The 22604-nt window shown below is 38.8% G+C and overlaps 2 protein-coding genes across 6 annotated transcripts in view; both read right to left on the bottom strand.

The window, feature by feature from the left end:
• dicer1 (dicer 1, ribonuclease type III) overlaps positions 1 to 8397 on the bottom strand; it is a 66432-nt gene extending 58035 nt beyond the window's left edge. For 2 of the 4 annotated variants that reach the window (XM_026303471.2, XM_026303721.2), the window contains exons 1-4: positions 8263 to 8397; positions 5067 to 5113; positions 4682 to 4784; positions 1883 to 2083 (exon numbers count right to left, since the gene is read on the bottom strand). In XM_026303471.2, the coding sequence (XP_026159256.1) occupies positions 1883 to 1996 (114 nt within the window). In that variant the 5' untranslated portion in view covers positions 1997 to 2083; positions 4682 to 4784; positions 5067 to 5113; positions 8263 to 8397. The remainder of the gene's footprint in view (positions 1 to 1882; positions 2084 to 4681; positions 4785 to 5066; positions 5114 to 8262) is intronic. The other 2 variants (XM_026303554.2, XM_026303641.2) reach the window with 2 other exon arrangements.
• A 7617-nt stretch (positions 8398 to 16014) lies between these two features.
• Positions 16015 to 22604, bottom strand: part of clmna (calmin a) — a 64540-nt gene continuing 57950 nt past the window's right edge. For both annotated transcript variants that reach the window (XM_026304131.1, XM_026304140.1), the window contains 4 exons: positions 19822 to 20000; positions 18363 to 18453; positions 18192 to 18253; positions 16015 to 16246 (listed from right to left, as the gene is read on the bottom strand). In XM_026304131.1, the coding sequence (XP_026159916.1) occupies positions 16123 to 16246; positions 18192 to 18253; positions 18363 to 18453; positions 19822 to 20000 (456 nt within the window). In that variant the 3' untranslated portion in view covers positions 16015 to 16122. The remainder of the gene's footprint in view (positions 16247 to 18191; positions 18254 to 18362; positions 18454 to 19821; positions 20001 to 22604) is intronic.

Below are 22604 nucleotides of genomic sequence, written 5' to 3'. Positions count from 1 at the left end.
CTGATGTGACTTGCCAAAAAAGCTCCAGTTTCATCTGCCCAAAGGACATTCTCCCAGAAGCTTTGTGGCTTGTCAATACGCATTTTGGCAAATTCCAGTCTCGCTTTTGTATGATTTGCTTTCAATAGTGCAGTCTTCCTTGGTCGTCTTCCTTTAAGTCCAGTTTAGCTCAAACAGTGACAGATTGTGCAATCTGAAACTGATGTACCTTGGCCTTAGAGTTCATTTTCTGTCCAGGCCAGTTTCATTAGTTTTTTTTTTTTTTAATTCTTCAGTTGAACCACAATTCAAAATCAATGTCTGATTTTCATTAGTTAATTTTCAGTAACTTTGTTATTACTTTGCCAGTTTCAAGTTATTTCAGTGAGCATTGTGGGGTTTTCTTTCAATTGTGTGTTTTTCTGCCGAACCGAAGGCAGGACAGTCCTGATCCTGAAGGACCACCAAAAGAGAACAGTCCCATCCGACTACTATCTGATAACCTGTCTCTGCACAGCATGGAAGCTCCTGTCAGGCATCATATCAGCTAAGATGAGTAAGCACATGGCTCAATACATGAGCGGGGCCCAGAAAAGAATGAGTAAGAACACCAAGGAAGCAAAACAACTACTGGTATATAAAGCAGTCGCTTGAGACTGTAAGACCAGATAGACCTACCTGTGCACCACCTGGATTGACTACAAGAAAGCCTACGACTCAATGCCTCACACATGGATCCTGGAATACTTGGAGATATACAACATCAATAGGACTCTAAGAACCTTCATAAGGAACTCAATTGGACTGTGGAAAAGTGCGGCATCTACCAAAGAGATGCTCTGTGCTTGCTGCTGCTCTGCATAGGCCTGAACCCCCTCAGCCAGGTCATCACTAAGACTGGCTACGGATACCGACTATGAAATTGAGCTACCATCAGCCACCTCTTGTACATGGATGACGTCAAGCTGTACGCCAGGAGTTAGTGAGACGTTGACTCACTGATCCACACCACCAGGATCTACAGCAAGAACATCGGAATGTCATTCAGACTGGATAAGTGTAGTCAGATGATAAAGAGAGGGCCACAGCCAAATACCTACAGAGACTAAGGCAAGTCCTAAGAAGCCAGCTAAATGGGAAGAACAAGGTCCAAGCCATCAACACCTACACCCTGCCAATCATCAGATACCATGCTGGTTGAGTACTCCCTGGGTTTTGTAGAGATCTCCAACTCGGCCTGCAACACAACACGCCCTCCCTTGACCATCACAGAACCTCCCCCGTTTCACTCTTGGGGTAACACTGAGGTATCATGTGTTCACCTTCCACTTCATGGCAGGTCAGAGTTTGAGCCAATTTTATTATGACAAGTGAGGGCCCTTAGAACCGCACCTACTGATATTTTCAGTTTTTTTTTTTTTTTTTTTTACAATTGCTCCAAATGTATAACCTCCACCTTTCAAAACTATCAGTGACAGTTGAATTGTCCTCCCCATTATTTTTAAAATTTTACTTATTTTTTTAGGAAAAATGTTTAAGAACTTCATATAATGCTTAAAATGCTTGTATAATTAACAGTTTATAAGAAATTTCCAAAACCTCTAGCAGATAAATGTGACAGTATAACATGCAAGCAATAATGTTTAGCTGTTTGAGGTTCAGGGTTTTATAAGTCACTTTCTGGGTCAGAAACGAAATGTTAAACTTCAAAACAGCTACTGAAAGTCAAAATTAGTCATGACCATTGGAGTCCAAGGTCTTTGGTCTATAATCACATAGAACTTCATGTGCACTTTATTTTGCTAAGTGAAGACATGATGTTTTATCTTTCCAAAATAATACATATACATACAAACAAACATTAAGCACACAATGAACACATCCATATGTCCAGCCTCCTTGCCTGATATTTCCTAGGTGTATAGATGTTATCATGGATAGCCTCCTGCTGCCATGGCAGACCAAAGAAAGGCCCCATGGGTGAAGTGGCAGGGGTAACAAGATGTAATCCTGCCATGCTTCAAACAGGTCGAGGTGAAGGGACTGGGCTCCTCCAATCGGCCACTTTATCTCATTTCCTCATCCTCTTCCTTTCAGAAGTTCACTGGTAAGGGAGATATGAATATCATGTTAATATATTATAGACAACATGCAAAACAGCTGACACTGTTAAACTAGCATGCAGAAGGACACTCACACTCACACTCACACTCACACTCACACTCACACTCACACTCACACTCACACTCACACTCACACTCACACTCACACTCACACTCACACTCACACTCACACTCACACTCTCTTTTTGTCCCTACAATGTCGTGAGAATCACATCCAGAGTCTGCAGTTGTAGTTTTAACTTATGCAGCCACAGCAGGAGACAACAGAGCTCACACAGGGGGCAGACAAACACTGATTCAGGCTGGGGATTTGACTCCATCACAGGCCTAAATCTAAATGCAAGCAAAAGGGGTGGACAAGAAGGTGGGCCGCTGCTATGCACTACGGTTGCCAAAAGACGGTGTGACTCATTTTTGGCATGGCAGTAAGAGTGACAGTCATGCTTGATGTGAGGAGTCCGTCAACTTATCCTTCTGCTATGTTATCACCCACAGGCCACTGGGAAATGTCCCAGTGCTCCGGAGAGTCTGCCTGCTCACACCACGACACTACCCAGACTTTTACAGTGGAACTCTTAGGAACCAAGTCAGGCTAATATTCAGTCTGTATTATTTTATATGCAGCTCACAAGAATAATGCCTAGCAATGCTCAAGTGCATGCCAGGGTGGATCCACAAGGGGCAGATCCTAATGAAATGACATGTTTTCAGACATGCACTTAAACATTGCTAGAAATTTTCCTGGTGACCTGCATGAAAAAACAATTGAATGAGGAACATAGACCATACATTAGTCAGTCTGCTGTCTCCTGTTTACTCAACAAAGGCCAAACTTTCTGCAGTATACATGTTTTTCCTCTCCATGTGAGATTGCATTTCGTTCTGACAATCTCCTGCTGTGGCTGCATGTGTTAAAACGTCAACTCTTGATGATCTCTGGACAGAAATGTAATCAACAACAACCTTCATTCAGTCATCAGAACAGTGATGTGTGTGTGCGCGCACACCATTTCCACTGTCAGCAGGGCAGAGACAGTAAAAAAAAAAAAAAAAGGCTAAAAAAAAATATCTGTTCTATATAGGCTATAGTTGTCTTTAGAAACTGACTAAATGCTCCAGGGGGGAAACAGAAATGAAATCTAAAAAATGTGGAGGTTAATGTTGACATGGTCCTCACTGTCTTAGCCAGTGTGGAACAAAATTGGATAATACAGAAATCTGTCTTCTAAGTGAGATGCACAAGTTCTTGTTTCAACTGGCCTGGGAGCAGTAAAGATTTTACTGCATGACCACTTATCTGACCACATAACAAAAACTATCGGAAGAAGGCACCACCATTATCCACATAATGTAAAAGAAATTGATTAATTGTGGAAAGCACGACTTTCACTCTTCTCCAATTTTCATCTCTGCATCATCGTGCGTGGGGAACAGCTGCATCTCTCGGCTTAACTGACCAATTTGCTGCCAACTATTTTTTTTTTTTTTAAAGAGATTTTATCAATTAGTTTTTGCAGCCCGAATTGCAAAAGCAACCTTGTAGATGGTAGTATTTATTTAGTAATGTTTTGGGGCCCAATAGCAGTGATTTTGTTTTTATTTTAATTTAAGTGCAGAAAATTCAATGACATCCAATTGTTTATATTGGTCATAAATTCCCATATAACACACCATGTTGCAGTCTATAGGCATAATAAGGAGATACAACTAAGTTTTGCCAACATAACTATGAAAAGAAAGGTGCCTATGCAAGATACTACCCAAACAGAGTATACATAAGAATAAAATCGGACCAAGAACTGATCCTTGGGGCACAACAAATGTTCAATAGGAGAAAAGGAACACATGCAATTGTTAACAAACACAAAACGTGCAATTGGATAAATACAATGAGAACCAATTTAATGCTGTTCCAGATATACCCATCCCATCAACTGTAATGCTGTTCCAAGACATCCAACAGCTGCTCAAAAACATTTTTTTCCAGAATCTTAGCAATAAAAGGCAGTTTGGAAATGTGAGGATCATTTTCTGGTTTAGTAGGATCATGGCCAGTTTTCTTTCATGTAATGTATGTTTTTAACATAATCTGGGACACAACCAGAAAACTATTAAGTTTTGAAAGTAAGAGGGGGCCCTGAGCAATCTATTACTTAAATTAAGAACGTGGGTGGAATACTGTCAAGGGGGGTTAATCGATACACTCATACAGAAAAAGACATCAAGTAGACTGGACATAGTAATAGGAGAGATATGACTCAGAGAATCCAGATGGACAGTCGGCATCCAAAAATCGGGTCCCTTGATGTTTACAAGAGCAGATTTTGCCTGTCAAACCCTAAAGATAAGCTATCCTGGGACTTTTTGCTAATTTCAAGCCTGCATTCAGAACTTCTCAAGATGTTAAAAGTTTTTAAGAGCCTAAAAACAGCTTGTCTGGAGCAATTTTACAGCTAGAATGTTATTACTTCAGTAAGCCTTGTTTAGGCCTTGACAGAAAACATGCTAAAAAGCATTATGACTTGGCATTATTACAGCAGATTCTCCTGAAACACTGATTTCTTAGAAAATATACTTACAGATAATAGAGACTTTTTGGAAAAGCAGACACTTAATCTGGGCTTCATGATAAAATATCCTTTATCTAACTCCCGATGCTTCCCTACATTTAGGGAGACAGATCTGAAATTCCAAAAACAAAAAAACAGACACTGCACAGACATATTGATATCACTAAGAAATCAATATAACAGTGTAACAAATGACAATGTTCTGGCTCTTGGAAAGAGTATTTATGTTATTTATGATTATGAGTTATATATAAATAAGTACTTACACCTGTATTTTATTCACTGTGAATATAATATGCAGAGAAAACAGTCCGACTCTCAATGAGACTGATTTTGTTCCTTGCTGGTTATTTTATTGTGATATTAGTTTAATATTCAAAGAAAGAACTCTTACCTCTGCATAAATAGAAGTGTTAAAAAGTTTGACCAGATCCTCCAGCTCTGAAAAAAACAAGCAGATAGCAAATGATCATGCCACAGTAGTAAGGGATGCCAGATGCTGATGAAGGTACATAGACAAGAGGCAAAATCATTTCACTAGACTAGCATGAGGCAAGTACCTTCTAAATAAAAGTAGGATGGAAATGTCCTGACCAAAAAGTCCATTCTGACTTCTTTAAGACCATCATTAAGTTTTCCTGTATTGTGTTAGTATCATGCAAAGATGTGACAAACGTCCAACTGACATTTTAAAAATAAGAGAAATTTCTGAAATTGATATTATATTGTGTGTAAAAATATATATTATATTATACATCACATTACTTTGAATGCACAACCCCTTCGGTTATTGAAAACAAAAACTCCAATTGCCTACTTATACACTTGGATCCAAGGTACAGTTTGCCACCACAAAAATATTTTTTCTGAGAGCATTCCGCATGACCTGTACAAAAAAAGTTCGCAAATATATTTCAGAAGAGTTAATAGATGTAAAAGCAATGAGCTTCACCACAGGTATCTGGAGCTTTGATGTGTGCCCCATGTCGTTTTTAACTAGCTGTTCACTGGTTGGACCTAAGTTCTAAGACTCACAAATTTTTTTTTAATTTTAAATTCTATTGAACACAACTTGTTTTTGACTTGTTTATTCTCTGTTCTGCTGCTATATTTTGTATTGGATTTAGAATCTCTGTTTACACTAAATGTTCACATAGCTATTGCTATGTCCTATGTGCTATGTCCTAACTATGTCCTATCTGCTATTGCACAAATATTTATTATTTTAAATTATAAAAAACAATTCAGTAAATATATCTAAGAGTTAGTTAGTTACATCTTGCTTTACAAAGTCGGGAAGGCAATGTAAGTCAGGGCTGATGCCTTCAGTCTCTTCCACACAGCAAGGTATACAATTATTAATTCCATAAGCCTGCTCAATTATAACAGACAAGCAAAAAGTCTGGATCACATAAATAATGGAATTTCAGCAGCTAAAAACTGAGGGTCAGGGGACAGAGGGGAGACTGGTCATTACCCACAGAAGCATGGACAGCCTCAGAGATTCAATAAAAACCATGAAAAGAGAGTAGAGGGTAGAACCAAATACACCTTGGAGTCCTACTTTTGACATAAATTAGCAAGGGCCCAGGAGATTTATTTGAAGTGAACTTCTAAAAATATATTCATGGACATCCTATGCCATCAAAACTCTGTCATTGTGTAGGCTAGACAGCTCAAACTAAATAATTAAGGCTATAGTTTCCCTTTAAGTGTTCAGGAATAACCTTATCCATATCACATGCCTTATCTCCTAGCTTTATAACCACAAGACAAGAAATACAATATTGCTTTCGACACAAATCATAATGTTGTATGTTAATGTCATAACTTACAAATTTTATCTCACCTAGTTGCAACAAGTAATATGGGAGAATTGCTTTACAGTTATTCCAAACTGTTGTTTTTCTGTAAATCATTGGACTGTCATTACACCACAAGATGGTGTAAAATACATTGTATGTTCAGTTTAGCCTCAGTGCATACTCTGCCTGGTGACGTACCTGTACTGCATAAACTTTTACATTGTCTAGGAAGCACTATAGGCATGTTATGTCCTAAGCATACAAACTACTAGGGCTACTTCAATGGAAAACAAGGATATGAATTTATGACAACTACGGGTAAAAGTGCTAAAACATTTACAAAAGATATGCAGGTTTGAAAGGGGCTTCAGTAACCTTGATCCCAAAGTCTGCTCATAGTTCATTCCCATCTGAGAGATATAATGACTGGGGACCACATGTCAACATGTCTCCTACAGCACTGATAAACAAGACATACAGTAACTTACATGCTGGATGTTCAGAACAGTATTAGCCAGAATAAAGTATTTATACTACATCATACCTACAAACAGTGGAGTTTCTTGACCCTTTTTATGGGGGCTTTAGCCACCCTGTCTGTCATTTCAGCCCCCCTAAAACGATCAACTATCAAAATTTATTGAGAGTATAATTTTTACTTTTTAAAATGCTTCATTAATGACTGACTGCATTCATATTGTAACTGCAGTATGTAATGAGCAGAGATTATGTTGGTTCTTCACATATGTGATTGTTTGCATTTATATTTGAATTATCGACATTCTGCAATACACAGCCACAACACTAGGTAGTGTTATCAGCAACAATAGTGAAGGCTAAGCCCCCCTTAGGACGAAATCCCCCTTAAGACGAAATCCTAGAACGGGCCCTGCACACAAGTTATGAACATTAAGATTTCAGGCCAGTATGATATTCAATTCCCTCTGCACTCCACAGCATTAAACCGCTTTTATTAACAGGCTCATTAGGCAATCTCTCACTATATTTGCAACATCCTCTGGCAAATGTAAACACCAACTAAACAATAAATGGTCTTCAGCTGTGTAATTGAACTACACGATTTAGAGCACCAAGCAGGGACCACGCTGACTAATGTTAGCTAGCAGTTACGCGGCTCTGTTTGTGCCATGTATGTATAACGTTAGATAATTAACTAGTCGAGTAAATACATGTGACATGATAGAGCATATGCCCATATAGGGCTGCTGTCTTAAATTATCTTGACAGCAAAGAGACACTGAGTCTTACAAGGTCCTTGGTAGATAACTGCTGAAGAAGACGTTAGCCAACGTTAATTAGCTCAACTAATGCTAATATACAGAAATGTTTGAAATTAAATAAGCAAACCGTGTCAACAATAGGTTATCAACTCCTTATATAGCGTGCCTGGTTGTGCAAAAACTGTTCTAATCTGACTAATCTGCAATGGAAACCCTCCTGGAGCCTTCAACCGGGCAACCTAAACTAGCATGGTTAGCCACTGTGAAATCAAACCAGCTTTTGGCCTGGTTATCTCAATGCATGCAGGCCTGTGCGTCTGGGTACGGTCGGCGCGTGTCGTTTATAACGACAGAGCTAAACTAAAACATGGCTTCACCCAAAAAACACAGCCTGCAATCCCAAAAACAGTGCCTGAACTAGCTCCAGCCATCATGCACCATCACCATATCACCCAACAAGCACGCAGGCCAGCCAGCTAACAGCTAGCAAGGCCAGCACATCCAACAGAGTTTTCCAGAAAGACAACTCGAGTCATAATCTCACGTCGTGTTTGCTTTTCAGCAGAACGTCTTGCTTAGAGGGGCTCCGAAGAATCCGCTGGATATCCTTGCTGCCATTCACCTCCTGAGTTGGTGGCTACTCGTCCACGGTGGGACCACTTCCTTTCACCTGGGCCTCTGCTACGCCATTACATTTACGTAAATTACGTAATTACCGGTCGTCGTCTGGCACACTAGTTGTCTTAAGTGAATGAGAATCCCGGTTCCTGTAACGTGCTCTGTCACTGCCCTCGTTTGACGGAAGAGAAAGTAGAAAACAGTTTTCTGATTTCAGCAATGCATCAAGGTAAATTTTAGAAGCCGTGCTTGCTTAATTCTCCGTGTCCCTATAAATCTATGTAACATATGTTAGTTGTATGTTTACATGAAAATACATGACAATGGGAGACAGAAATAATTTGCAGTGGCATACAAGATGTAGTCAGAGATGAGCCCATCTGAAACTGTAAATTGAATGGAATTGTATCTTGCAAATTCACCAGCTAAAATTAAGCCCAAGCCACACAGGAAAGATCTAGTAGAACTGAAGAAAGATTTTGAAAGATTTTTATTTTATTAGAATCCAGATTTCAATACGTTTCTTACATCTGTTTTCCCTATAGTCCAACAGGCTCTAGATGTACAGCGACATTAGTTGTCCTTCGACAGATGCACAGCCCTGAAGTTGTTAACTGTATTGCATGATGTCCTCCAGATGGCAGCATTACTACACATTTCATTTCCTGAACAATACTCTTTCCCTAATGGGCATATCAATTACTCTGAGTACCTTGTAACATTTGTATAATAATCTAGAGGTTGAGTCATGGCCACTGGACTTCTAGTTTCTTCTAGTCCAGTGGCCATGACTCAACCTCTAGATAACCTCACCTGGACGACTGAGAAGCTTCACAGATATTTGTATAGCAACTTTGTAATATTTCTTCTCAAGAATCTCATACTGAACCTAATCATAAGCAATTTCTCCACCTCACCATTCCTAGTGGGAAGGCAAACACAGTACTCAAAGAGCTATTTAACCCTACCTAGCACTGGTTTGAGGCAAATTTGGCAAACATTTTGTGGGGTCTTCACATTAACTTACATTCCTGGAGACTTATCCTAACATTAACCATTAACCCTAATCTGTCTTCTCTTTTTACTTAATATTTATCCCTGCAGTCCTGCAATATTTTCCAAATCTGGTGACCTTACCTGGATTTTCTTGGTAAAACTGGGAAGAAAATAATGTAGGTATATTTGAGGCACCAAAGATACTTGACAATTTGTTAGTATTTGATGCCCTGGGATAAAAATCAGTTTTACCCACTTTCTTAAACAGGGTTGGGTTGGATACTTTGCTCCAGGGAACACTCAAAGCTTTAGAAATAGTTTTATACTCTTGCCCTGAATGGTACCTCACCACCATTTTGTAGCAGAGGTCTACAGAGAGTTTCTAGGACTTCACAGCTTAGTTTTTTCCTGACATTCAGTGTGAATTGTGTGACTTTATATCCGCAGGTTTGTCTTTGTAAACTATGTCCTATGAATTCAGTTTTACCACAGATGGGCTCCAATCATGTTGTAGTTTATCAAGGGCGATGAAAAACTTTCCAAAAACATGTTTCACTTTGTCATTTAGTTATTGATTGAAGCTTAATTAATAAATGGCAATTGTATGCATTTTAACTTAAATCTATGAAACTTGTGAATACTTTGTGAAGCCACTGCATGTTTCGTTCTCATCTTTCTGCATCAGCTCCATTCACTCCATTACCAGCCTGCAGCAGATTTACTTTTAAAATCTCCATCAGGGTTAAATGGCTACTCAGACATGTACATCCACACATTTATAGCATATCCCTCTATCTACAAATCAGTGTGCTGTACAGTCATATTAACTAGGTCAGTGGAGTAAATACTCCACTTTGACTTTACAAAGAAAACACAAATTTTACAAGAAAAAGTCATAATGAGAATACTTTCAATTAATATAGTCTGACTTTTCTAATTTACAAATTACATAACATTGACTTTTTGCTGATAAACAACTAACTTCAGTAAAATGAAGAACAATAAAGCTGTGAACATGAACTCCTTTTTAACCAACATTTAGGCTAATGCTACCCTAGATGCCAAGAATGAATTAACGCTCATTTAAGAAAAAGCATTTGAGGGAACTTTGTAGTAGACACATATAATCAATGAATTTGGTGCCCATTTTCCATATGCAGACTAAATCCGCTTGATCTGTGCATCGTTTGGAAAGTTGTTTATATACTAACGTGACAGTAAATACACAGTGAAAAGCAAGGTTGTAAATCACATGTTTTATCACCATGGCAAGGAACAGATTTGAAATAATGCAATGTTCATACTGTTAATATCAACAACATATTGATTATAAGTGGGTAAACAAAATTCACTATTTTCAGTGGTGGAAAATAACAATGCACATTTACAAAGTAAATAAGTACATTTATCAAGTACATTAGGTATGGTTTTGACTTGTGACTATCTACAGAATTTATTCCACTACCCATTATACAGCATATGCTTGTGGCAGCTAAAAACATGTAATCTTTTTATGGTTCTGTTCAGGCAATTCAAAGGCAATTTGGTTAAAGGAAAAATGGTGGATACTTCATAAGGCCCATTTTCACATTATAATTTGCACAGGAAATGCTGCAGAAACAGCTAGTACGGGGACCTTGAGTCTGTACTATCTTACAAACCAAACTTGTCCAAGGTGTCAGTATTACGTGTTTTGAAAAATATTTTAGCTAATTTTTGTGAAGTGTAAAAGGAAGGGGCATTCCAAAGTTGCTATTTGGCTGATGTCCATGTTCTGTTACAACAAAGTACATTGTATAGTGACTGGCAAAACACTATAGTGACTTGCATCCACTTTATGTAGTCAGTAAACAGTATAGAACTGGGAAACAGCTCTAATTCTGACAAGGATAAGTCTAAGAAGACACAAAAGTGTTCTTCACTTTCCCTCTGTACTGCAATAAATGGGTTATTTTTCTGCCCTGAAGGAGCTGTATTCATATTCAGAGATGTCACCCACTGGTTGGGTGGTGTGGAAACACATTTGTGCTTGTTGATGAGGGACTGATGACTATGAGGATCAAATCAACAATGTTTAGTATCACCTTGTTATAGTGCAACATTATATTCATTAACATATAGAAAGATATTGCACTGAAAAGCATTATTGTTCTATTGACAGGCTTAGGCAAGCTAAAGCATAGATCAGTCACACACAAACATCTTTATGATAAAACTTCATAAAAATCCATTCATATATCTTATGAGCCATAAACTATTACAAATTCATATTCTGCTTCGAATAGTATACAATATAGCTGGACTTATACTACACATTCTACATGTTAAAAACATGATTTTCATTATTGGGCTTGAGGCAAATTATGCACCATATTAGCATTTCCAACATTATCTTTGGCAGTTTGTATTCTCTTTCTTTACAATATGGCTGGTACAGAAACTCAGCCTGACTTTACTGTATATACTGTGGCTTTAGAAAGTTTTAAGATTCGTTGACGTTTAGGACTCCTTCGCCATATTTGTCATCTGTCTGCACTCAGAAACCCATAAAGATTATGTGAAAATATGTTTATAGAAAGTTACCAATTAAAAACTTTCATTACTTAGATACTTAATTCAGCACTTTGTAGATGCCCAGGGCAGTTTATCCAATTCTTTCTGACAGATCATCTCAAGTTCCATCAGACTGGATGGGAAGCATCTGTGAACTGCCATCTTCAGGCCTCTCCACAGATGCTCTGTGTGGTGTTAGTCTAGACTTGGTTGGACCATTCAGGAACCTTTCTTCCCAGGAACTGAGTTCAGCCAGATGGCTATCACTGGGAAGAGTCCTGCTGCTTCCAAACCTATTGTATTTCCCAGTTATTGAGGTTACTTTGGTCCAGGGAACACTCAAAGCTTTAGAAATAGTTTTATACTCTTGCCCTGAATGGTACCTCACCACCATTTTGTAGCAGAGGTCTACAGAGAGTTTCTAGGACTTCACAGCTTAGTTTTTTCCTGACATTCAGTGTGAATTGTGTGACTTTATATCCGCAGGTTTTAACTTTGTAAACATATTGACAATTTTTGACAAAGGTATGTCCTGGGAGGCAGTCTTTATCTATCAAGCTCCTCTCCTGTGGACCCTGAACCATCCCTTAGACTGCCCAAGTACCATCGGTGCACTGAGCTCCCCTACCCTATTTGTTGTTTATTGTTGCTGTCCTTTTCTCTCTCCTCTATCCACTCACCCCAACCAGTCAAGGCAGATGGCCGCCCAAACTGAGCCTGGTTCTGCTGGAGGTTTCTTCTTCCATTAAAGGGAGTTTTTCCTCTCCACTATCGCCAAGTGCTGCTCATAAGGGATTTGTTGGGTTTTTGTTTTTTGTAAAGTGCTTTGAGATGATTGTATTGTGATTTGGCGCTATACAAATAAACTGAATTTGAACACTTTTATGACACAATTCTACAACTATAACTATTCTTATTTGTGTACAATTATACTTTTTTCATTTGACTTTTTCATTGTGAATTTATTCTAAAATATTATAACTTTATACTGAAATTCTCCTTTTACCACCATCATTTAATAAAGATTATAGGAATCCTCTTAAGAGAGCTCCTAACTTTGCTTAAAACGTTTAGCTAGGAGTCTTAAGAGTGACTTAGAACTGATCTTAGAACAACTCCGAGCAAGGAAAAGACAACCTTTTATCTCAGGGATGAGGTAGGGCTGACCCTTTTGAAGAGCGATTGGTTGTCAAAAAAAAAAAAAAAAGCCTTCACAAACATAAACAAAAGCACATCATATACTAAGCATTTACTTTAAAAAACAAGTCTATTTTTTGTACTTTACCCTAATCACACACACAATCTGTTTGAAAGTAAGGGAAAAAGTGCCCCTGCTATTTATGGTGTGCAATGAAATCAACTTGAACGTTGATGCTGTGGTACCTGTATTTACATAGACCTTTTCATTTTCTGATGGTGCAGTAATTCAGATGTGTGATCCATCAAATCACCAACACCATAAATGGCTCTTTGAAAGCCTACCAGATGTGAATGTCCAGTGGAAATGAGATGAAATCTGACTTGATATGAGGTTCTCAGTGCTGTAATTGCATGATCACTCTGCTGATGGAACATTGTGACAGACCCAGTCATCACTGCTGCACTGTTGCATTTTCCCAGTTGCCTAATATCTCTGAGTTATAAAAACCTCAATTTCTGGCATTGTGGAATGTTTCTGCTGGGGAGGAGATAAGATGAGATAAACTTTATTTAATCCCTGAAGGGAAATATAGGCAGTTTTGTAGCAAAATTAATAATTAGTAAGTAGCAAAAGTAGTCCGTAACAGATACAAGCACAACTGTAATAAGATCAAACTGCAAACATTATTCCTGCACAATCTAATTTGTAACTTTTGATTAACTCACTGTCATTCAAAGTTTTCAGCATGTTTCCTCTCCCTCTGCCTCTTTCTGGCATTTTCTCCTCTGTCCATGAGACCTCTAGCTCCTCATTCCTTCTCCCAGCAGTTTCCACACCAGGAGCTTTTTTAAAGCTTAAGCTGCTTAATGAATAACTTTTATCTCTTGGATTTTTTTTTCACTAGAAGCTAGCCACAAGACTTTTTCCTTGTAAAATTCTAACTTTATTTATGTGACATTACTACTTTTTGTCTAAAATAACAATTTTATAATGATATTTAAGGTTTTACTTGAAATTCTGCCATTATTTTCATAGTGTTATGACTTTTTCTCAAATATCTTTTTCTCCAACAGTAGCCTTTACACTGTGGCATACATAATCATTTAAGCCACATCAGCAAGCTAAAAAGCAAAACCCAACAAAGAGCTAAAATAGTTGAAAATGTACATCTTTAAAATGCCTTCGCTTGACATGGAGTACAATTATAATGTACTAGCAAAAAAAAAGTTTGGAAACACCAAGACATTGAACACTGACATGTATAAAAATTAATATCACAAAAAATATGTTTTTTCATTCATCTGTAACAATTTAATCATTAGATAACCCATCTAAAACTTCAAAGATGATCTTTTACAGAAAAAATGTCCTTGGTATGTAATCAGTTTTTCCAGAAACTCAAGTGTGAATGCTCTTAAACTGCTCATGCGTGACCTCCTAGTTGTTAAAATATTTCTTAAAGTAAGTTCATGACTAGTAAACCAACAATTTGAGTTTATATTTGGCTCTTGCTCCATAAAGAGAGTGACATATCATTTTCAGTGTAAATTATAACTAAAAATGGCCAAACAAAAACAGCTTTCCTTAGAAATGCATCAGTCCATACTTGTCTTGAGAAATGAAGGTTATTCCCTATATATAGCATAGGGATATAGCCTAGATTTAAGCCTAGATAGATTTCTTTAAAAGGTGAACACTATAGTCTCCAGAAAAATGCCACAACTGGATCTAATCAGGACAGAAGACAGAGTGGAAGACCCAAGTGCGCATCTGCCCAAGAAGCGTGTCCTCCTTGAGAAACAAACATCTCACTGCTCCCAAAGTGGCTGTATTGTTGAATAAAACGAGAGAAACCAGTGTGCATAGACACTGTGTGCAGAAGACTCGGGTCAGATGACCTCATGGGCAGAGTTGCCAAGAAAAAACCCCCACTAAGCTCGGCAAATCAGAAGGGCCGAGAGGGCAGTGGGCCGAGATGCACAAAAATCGTACTTTAGATGACTGGAGCCAAGTCTTATGGACTGACGAGTCCAAAGTTTGAGGTGTTTGGATCCAAGCGAAGAACGCATGTCAGATGCAGAACTCAAGAAAAGGTGACAGATGCCTGCCTAACACCATCAGTGAGGCATGCAGGTGGAAATGTGATGATCTGGGGATGCTTTGACATTGGGAGAGTGGGTGATCTGTATCATGTGCAAGGCATCCTCAATCAGCATGGATACCACTCCATACTGAAAAGGCATGCCATTCTCTCTGAGCAACAATTGATTGGGGTATAACTTTATTTTGCAGCAAGATGATGACCTCAAGCATTCTTCCCAGTTGTGTAAGAATTATGTGGAGAAGAAACTAGCTGCTGGAAAACTCTCAGTGATGGCTTGGCCAGCTCAATCACCAGATTTCAACCCCATCGAGCTGGTGTTGGAAAAGCTGGGCCAAAGAATTCAGGAAGACTGCCCAACCAGCACAGCCGACTTCTGGGAAGTGCTGCAGAAGGCCTGGGAGGAAATCACACCTGAATATCTGCAAATACTAATCAGAAGAATCCCACAGATTTGTCAGGCAGTTATTACTGCAAGTGGTGTTTTTTTTTGATAAAAATAAAGTTTAACATACAAATTTGATTTGACCATTATTCTGTGCTCAAATATAAAAATAAAAATGAATTGTTGGTCATATTTTGTATTTGTGATTGATTTACAAGAATTTGAACCAATAAAACCAATAAAAGATATGAATACATAAATGTGAAGGTTTTTCCAAACTTTTTTCTGCCAGTGTGTGTGTGTGTGCATATATATATACAGTGGGTACGGAAAGTATTCAGACCCGTTTTCTTTTTTAATAAATTTGCAAAAATTTCTACATTTCTGTTTTTTTCTGTCAAGATGGGGTGCTGAGTGTACATTAATGAGAAATAAAATGAACTTTTTTGATTTTGGCAAATGGCTGCAATGACACAAAGAGTGAAAAATTTAAAGGGGTCTGAATACTTTCCGTACCCACTGTATATATGTCTCATTAAAGTTTTATATAATTGTAACTGACAAAATTCTATTTTATCCTGTTACTATTTATGTATGTGCCAGTGTGTGTTCAGTGATGGAGGTTCAACAGCAGGCTGGGCAGTGTCTTCAGGTCCATCTGTGGCAGTAACCAGAAACAGTAGAGCAGCAGCCACAACAGCAGCAGCAAATGTAGCTCCCAGCTCCCACTCCACCTACACACACACACACACGCATAAAATAGCACAACACCAAGGTCAGAAGTGACACAGAAAGTTTGCAGCTACAAGCAACCAGCAGTTTCTAGGACAACTTCTAGTATGACTTGATTCTCATATTTGCTACATATAAGTAAAATATTCAGGATTCATTTATTTTGGGTGTTCTTGTGTACTGTGTCCCAATTTAGGGCCCACATCTTTGGCAGTCTGCAGTCACATCAGGTCGCTATTCTGTTCCAGAAACGAGACTGACAAATACCCTTGGCTGTCAAAATTTGAAGACACAACCAGCATATGTTTTGCAGGAGCTCTCAATTAGTGAGAATCTACAGTGTCATCTTTGACATATCTGGAACTATCATCTAGGCCAGCCATTCCCAAACATAGGAAAATCGTGGCTGATTTAGAGACCTTCTGAGGCTCACCCAAAACCTTTAACCACACAGGACACTATATGTTTTTATTTCATAAACAAAAAATGTGAATGTGTGTCTATGGCAATAGTGCAAATGAATCTATTCACATACATGTAACTATTTGTAAAGCAGAAAATGTAAGAAATAAAATGAAGACATGCTTATATAATGTTAGTACATAAAATTATCCATTATACAAACCCATATAGAAATGAAGAAAAAAATGAAAATATTTATATATCCATTACATACATATAGATGTTTATATACATTCTCACTCAGGTTTCACAATCCATCACATCTGGGTTCATTGCTATTTAATATTTGAGGTGCTTAATAGCACAAAACAAAGCAGCCACTTTTGTTAGTTCATTTACACTGATTTATTTTCTGATGATTTGCTCGTTGGTTCTGCATCAAAAGCTAATAAAGATAAAAGATAAGTTCCAAATCAGAAACAGTACAGATAAATAGCAAGTCATTTAAATCTGCGGCCTGTTTTATTGATTTTATTTTTTTATAGTAAATATTTAATTATAAATATGGAATACATTTTTAAACTTATTCACATATTTGAAAATCAAAAATTTTATTTACTTGTTGTGAACAGTCCACCTGCAGTACCTTTAAGGCCTCCCAGTAGGCCATGACCCACACTTTGGAAAACACTGCTCTAGGCGTTTTTTTTTTTGTTTGTTTTTTTATGCAGCTAATCGCCCTTCCTTTTATTGGTATTTTATCATGTTGGATTTTATGATGTATCCTTTGCTGTTTACCTTTTGTTTTTGTATTTTGGGCTTATCTGTGTTTAATGCTTTGTCAATTGTTTTTTGCGTGTCCATCTCCTTTTATTATTATTTGTTACTGAGGTCATTGATTCTGTAGTAGTTATTATGCTCTGGGGCATGGATCAGTGTATCATCTGTGTGACAGGGAAAGGTTGTGTTCTTGCACAATATGAACTAATGAAACTTTAAAAAGCAGCACGGTGGATTAGCTGTTAGCACTGCTGCCTCACAGCAAGAAGGTCCCGGGTTCATAACCCAGCAGGGGCCTTTCTGTGTGGAGTCTGCATGCTCTCTGTTTGCATGGGCCAACATTAATTTTTGTTTTGAACAGTGTAAAAACCTAAAAATGGAAAGGATGGTATATGACCCCTTCCTCCCACAGTCCATAAACATGTATGTCAGGTTGATTGGTGACTCTAAATTGCCCATAGGAGTGAGTGTGAGTGTGTGAGGTTGTTTGTCTCTGTGTGGCCCTGTGATGGACTGGTGACCTGTCAATGACAATGAAGTGGAGTTGCCAGAGGTGACACTTGAAAGATCAGCTGGCTAAACATAAGGAAAACCAGAGGCCCTGACCCAGCAGTTTACCCTGCGAATGCATCTCCATGTGCAGTTTATTCTGCCTGGAGTGGCAGCGGAATGGCAGCATAGCAGAAGAGGAGCCAGCTGAGGTAAGAGCGGCACAAGAGAAACTGACCATACAGTGTAACCAAATCAAGAAGGAAAAGTTCTTACCACAAGTCTGAGCTATTGGTGTCAGTGTTTCGAGTTTCTGCAGTCATAACTGTCTGATTGTCCTGTGAGTGGGAAAAGTAGGAGACACATGCTCTAAGTGTAAAGTATTGGCCTCATTTAAGCAAGGAGAGTTTTATCACCATAGAGAAGGAAATGGAGTGTTAAACTAACCATGCACTCAGTGAAGCAAGCTCGCTTCCGATGACGGAGTATTGGAGAGTTTTGACTTTCTGCTTGTCTGCTGGAACTTGTAGTATTGCACCTTAAAAAAACCATTGTTAATCAGATTTGTCCTCAACAGTAGAGAACAGACCTAGGAAATGTAGTGGTAAAAGTCATGGTAATTACTAAAAATCTTTAGAACTCTTAAATTATTAAAACTATAAGTAATGGAAACTACAAAGATGAAACCTCAGCAAAGACAAAAATAGGAAAAAATTAAAATTGTAGTTAACCAAGCAGATATTTGTACTGGGACACAGAGATCAACAGAATACACCACCAGGATGACATGTGACAATATTTGATGTGATTCACCTGTTTCATCTCCAGATTGGAGAGAATAAATGGAGAACTGCTAACTTCCACCAAGATAGGCCTACTTTGGACATGTAGAATGCTACAATCACATTTGTTTGGTGTTAAACTGAAGTAAAATGTATAGTATGCTGCAGCCAGAGTCCTGACAGGAACTAGCAAGAGAGATCATATTTCTCCTATATTGGCTTCTCTTCATTGGCTCCCTGTAAAATATAGAATAGAATTTAAAATCCTTCTTCTCACATACAAATCCCTTCATAATCAAGCTCCTTCATACCTTAAAGACCTCATAGTACCATATTATCCCAATAGACCACTTCGCTCTCAGAGTGCAGGTCTACTTGTGGTTCCCAGAGTTTCCAAAAGCAGACTGGGAGGCAGAGCCTTTAGTTATCAAGCTCCTCTCCTGTGGAACCAGCTCCCAGCCTGAGTTCAGGAGGCAGACACTCTCTGTACTTTTAAGGCTAGACTTAAAACCTTCCTCTTTGACAAAGCGTATAGTTAGGGCTGGCTTCAGATGAACCATCCCTTAGTTATGCTGCTATAGGCCTAGACTGCCTGAAGACCATTGGTGCACTGAAAATTGCCTTGTAAATTGCCTTAAGATGGCACCATACAAATAAAACTAAATTGAATTGAATTGTATAAAGCCTCATTTTCACTGAGAATACTGGCTTGCTTTAAAAATTAACATAAGTTCATTGTAGAGAAATTTAAAAAAAAAAATAGTGATGCAAATACATTTGTGAGGGTTTTGAAACATGGGGGTGTTAAAACACAATACTATGTAAACTGCAATCATCAAGGTTTATTTTAACACTCTATTTTATTTCAAATATTTTGATTCAGAAAATGTACATTTTTATTAAAATGGGAATAATGAACCCACCCATCAGTGACATAAGTACACTGATGATGAAAAGTAAAGTACTTAAAAAAAAAAAAAAAAAAAAGCAACGAGGAAATGTTTACATACATTTAAGGGAAAATCTGAGCAGAGTGAGGCCCCATCCAGTGCCCATCCAGTTTCCCCTTGGGTTTAATGTTTTTCTCATTGTACCAGGGTGGTAACTAAGAATAGAAAGCCTACCTCACTGCCTCTGTGTTTTCCCTGGCTGAGCCTGGCATCTGTTGCTCAACCTCAGTTGAATCACTGCAGTATGCTGGAACGTCATCACCCCAAAGGCCTCCCATCTTCTCCCCAGGCAACAAACAGTGCTCCTGGGGTTCAGATGACTTGCCAATTTCCAGGCCTGTGTTAGTAATCATCTAATAAGCGTGAGAAGCAAAGAGAGAGAAGTCTTAGTAGTCACTTAGGTCTAGGCCAATACATTTCAACAGCTTACAAGAACTCCAAAACAATGTATCTCTAAAATACATTACAGGAGATGATGAAATCTACTGTGGTTATTCTCTACTCCCAGAGGATGAATCTCAACCTTTACTCTAGCACCACCTTCAGGCCGAACCTTAATTGTAATAGGCTGATTGCTATGAACGGTCTTAAGCACATTAGGATGACGACATCAAGCTTTCTGACAATCACAGCTTTTGGTCAAATATATGTTAACATGAAATTAGATAGCTGCATCAAAATCCTATTTCAGGATGTTTTGTCCAGTTCATGTCAAACTAAATAATAAGAATATAAATTTTACCACAGTCAATCGTGCTGTGATAGTGTGAACATATACATTTTTTGAAAATAATGGGATTTCAATCTAGTCAAACATGAACACAAAAAATTGACAGAAATGCACAAACAGGAGCTTAGAAAAATTGGAATCTTGCCAAGTTTTCATGCAGTATGAACTCTACCTTTGACTGTCTAATCAGTTCTTGCAATAAAGAATTCAAAAAACAATAGCATGAACAGAATGGTGTGACAGAATGCTCAATGTCAGAGGGTCATTTGGTTGTCAGGTGTGATGTTGTCAAAGTGTGAAATGTCTTCATGTTACTCTTCAGGTAGTTTGGCCATCAGATGCAAACACACACACAGGCAGTTTTTCTCTAATGCACTGGCAGTGTTCTTCTCTTTACCCTGAAAGAAAAATGCCCTCTAGAGCCTAGGTCACTAACAGGCGGACGACGGTCCAGGTGCGGACCCAAAAGCTGCCCCATACGGATCCGTACCTACAGCCAAAAGAGAAGGTTATGATTTAAAACCTAACGGGGCACTTTTATTTCCACCAGCTTTTGTAGACATTACGGTAGTGGAAACGCATAGACCAATTGCATGCGAGTTGATTCATCCCACGTGATACCACTCAGCCAATCAAGTCGGTGCATTCCAGGCGGTAAACATTACGACTCTACAGTAAACAGAGCTAGAGGCAAGTTACACATGAAAAGATGGTTACAAAGAAAAAGAAAAAAGGCGATACATGTAGAAAACAAAGGGAGAGAAACAGGTGAGTGAGATGGAGAATAGGAGAGAAAAATAAGGAACAAATGGCGCCCTCCAAAAAAGAAAAGTGGACAGCAAAAATAGAGCATTTAATCCGGAATGGACAGACTCATTTTCGTTCATACTTTCCACTGGGAACACTAAACCAGTGTGTCTCATATGTTCACTTATTAAAAGTGCCAATGTGAAACGCCGTTATGAGACACAACATAAAGATTATGAAATCATTTGATTTGACAGTCAGGTATTGATTACATGCAGATGTTGATAAAACTACTAGGCTACTTAAATATATATAACACTAACTAGTTAGACATTATGATCTTCCAGACCTTTGCTTCAAGAAATCTTCTCTAACTGGACCTCTTTAAATTTTAGTTGAATACTCCTGCTCTAGAGTAATACTTTTACTAATTGTATTATTCAATATGATGACTAATTTCACTAATTTAAAACTTAATGTCACTATTTTCAATAGTAAATTATTCATCTTTTATTTGTTTCATTTTGTAAACTGAATATATTTGGCATATGGATTTTTCTTTGTATATACAATAAATGATCATTCATTTATTTTTACAAACAAATAATATTAATGACTACAGTTGTTTTTACCAAAAAACAAATAAATGAATAAGTTAACATGCCCCCTCCTTGAACCGCCACCTTATTGTGGTGTAGGGGTTTGCGTGCCTGTATGATCCTAGAAGCTATGTTGTCCGGGGCTATATGCCCCTGGCAGGGTCTCCCAAGGCAAACAGGTCCTAGGTGACAGACCAGACTAAGAGCGGTTCATTGACTCCTTATGAAGCGAACATCGAGGACCGTGAAGTCCCCCAGCATGGCGAAGCCGGGGCCCCACCCTGGTGAAGCCGGGGTCAAAGCCTGAAAGAGTGACGTGGGGCCACCACCCGCAGGAGGATCCATAAGGGGCCAGTGCTTAGGACGGCGACCCGATCCCTGGATGCTGAAACTGGCTCTAGGGACATGGAATGTCACCTCACTGGGGGGGAAGGAGCCTGAGCTTGGAGCTTTGTGCTTGGAGGCGAGCCCGACTATCTCTAGTCGGTACAGCTCAACCTCCCGCACAGCATGGTGAGGCTCCTTGAGAGGGGCTGGACTCTCTTCTACTCTGGAGTTGCTCGCGGTGAGAGATGGCGAGCTGGTGTGGGCTTGCTCATAGCTCCCCAGCTCAGCCGCCACGTTTTGGAGTTTTCCCCTCGGACTGAAAGGGTCGTTTACCTGCACCTTCGGGTCGGGGACAGGACTCTCACTGTCGTTTCGGCCTATGGGCCGAACAACAGTGCAGGCTACCCGGCCTTTTTGGAGTCTCTCGGGGGAGTGCTGAAAGGTGCTCCTACTGGGGACTCCATAATTCTGTTGAGGGACTTCAATGCTCACGTGGGCAACGACAGTGAAACCTGGAGGGGCGTGATTGGGAGGAACGGCCTCCCCGATACAAA

Source organism: Mastacembelus armatus, chromosome 22, assembly GCF_900324485.2.
Source record: "Mastacembelus armatus chromosome 22, fMasArm1.2, whole genome shotgun sequence".
Taxonomy (NCBI): Eukaryota; Metazoa; Chordata; class Actinopteri; order Synbranchiformes; family Mastacembelidae; genus Mastacembelus; species Mastacembelus armatus.
Note: the sequence above shows the minus strand (reverse complement) of the source record. Positions and strands in the feature narration are given on the sequence as shown.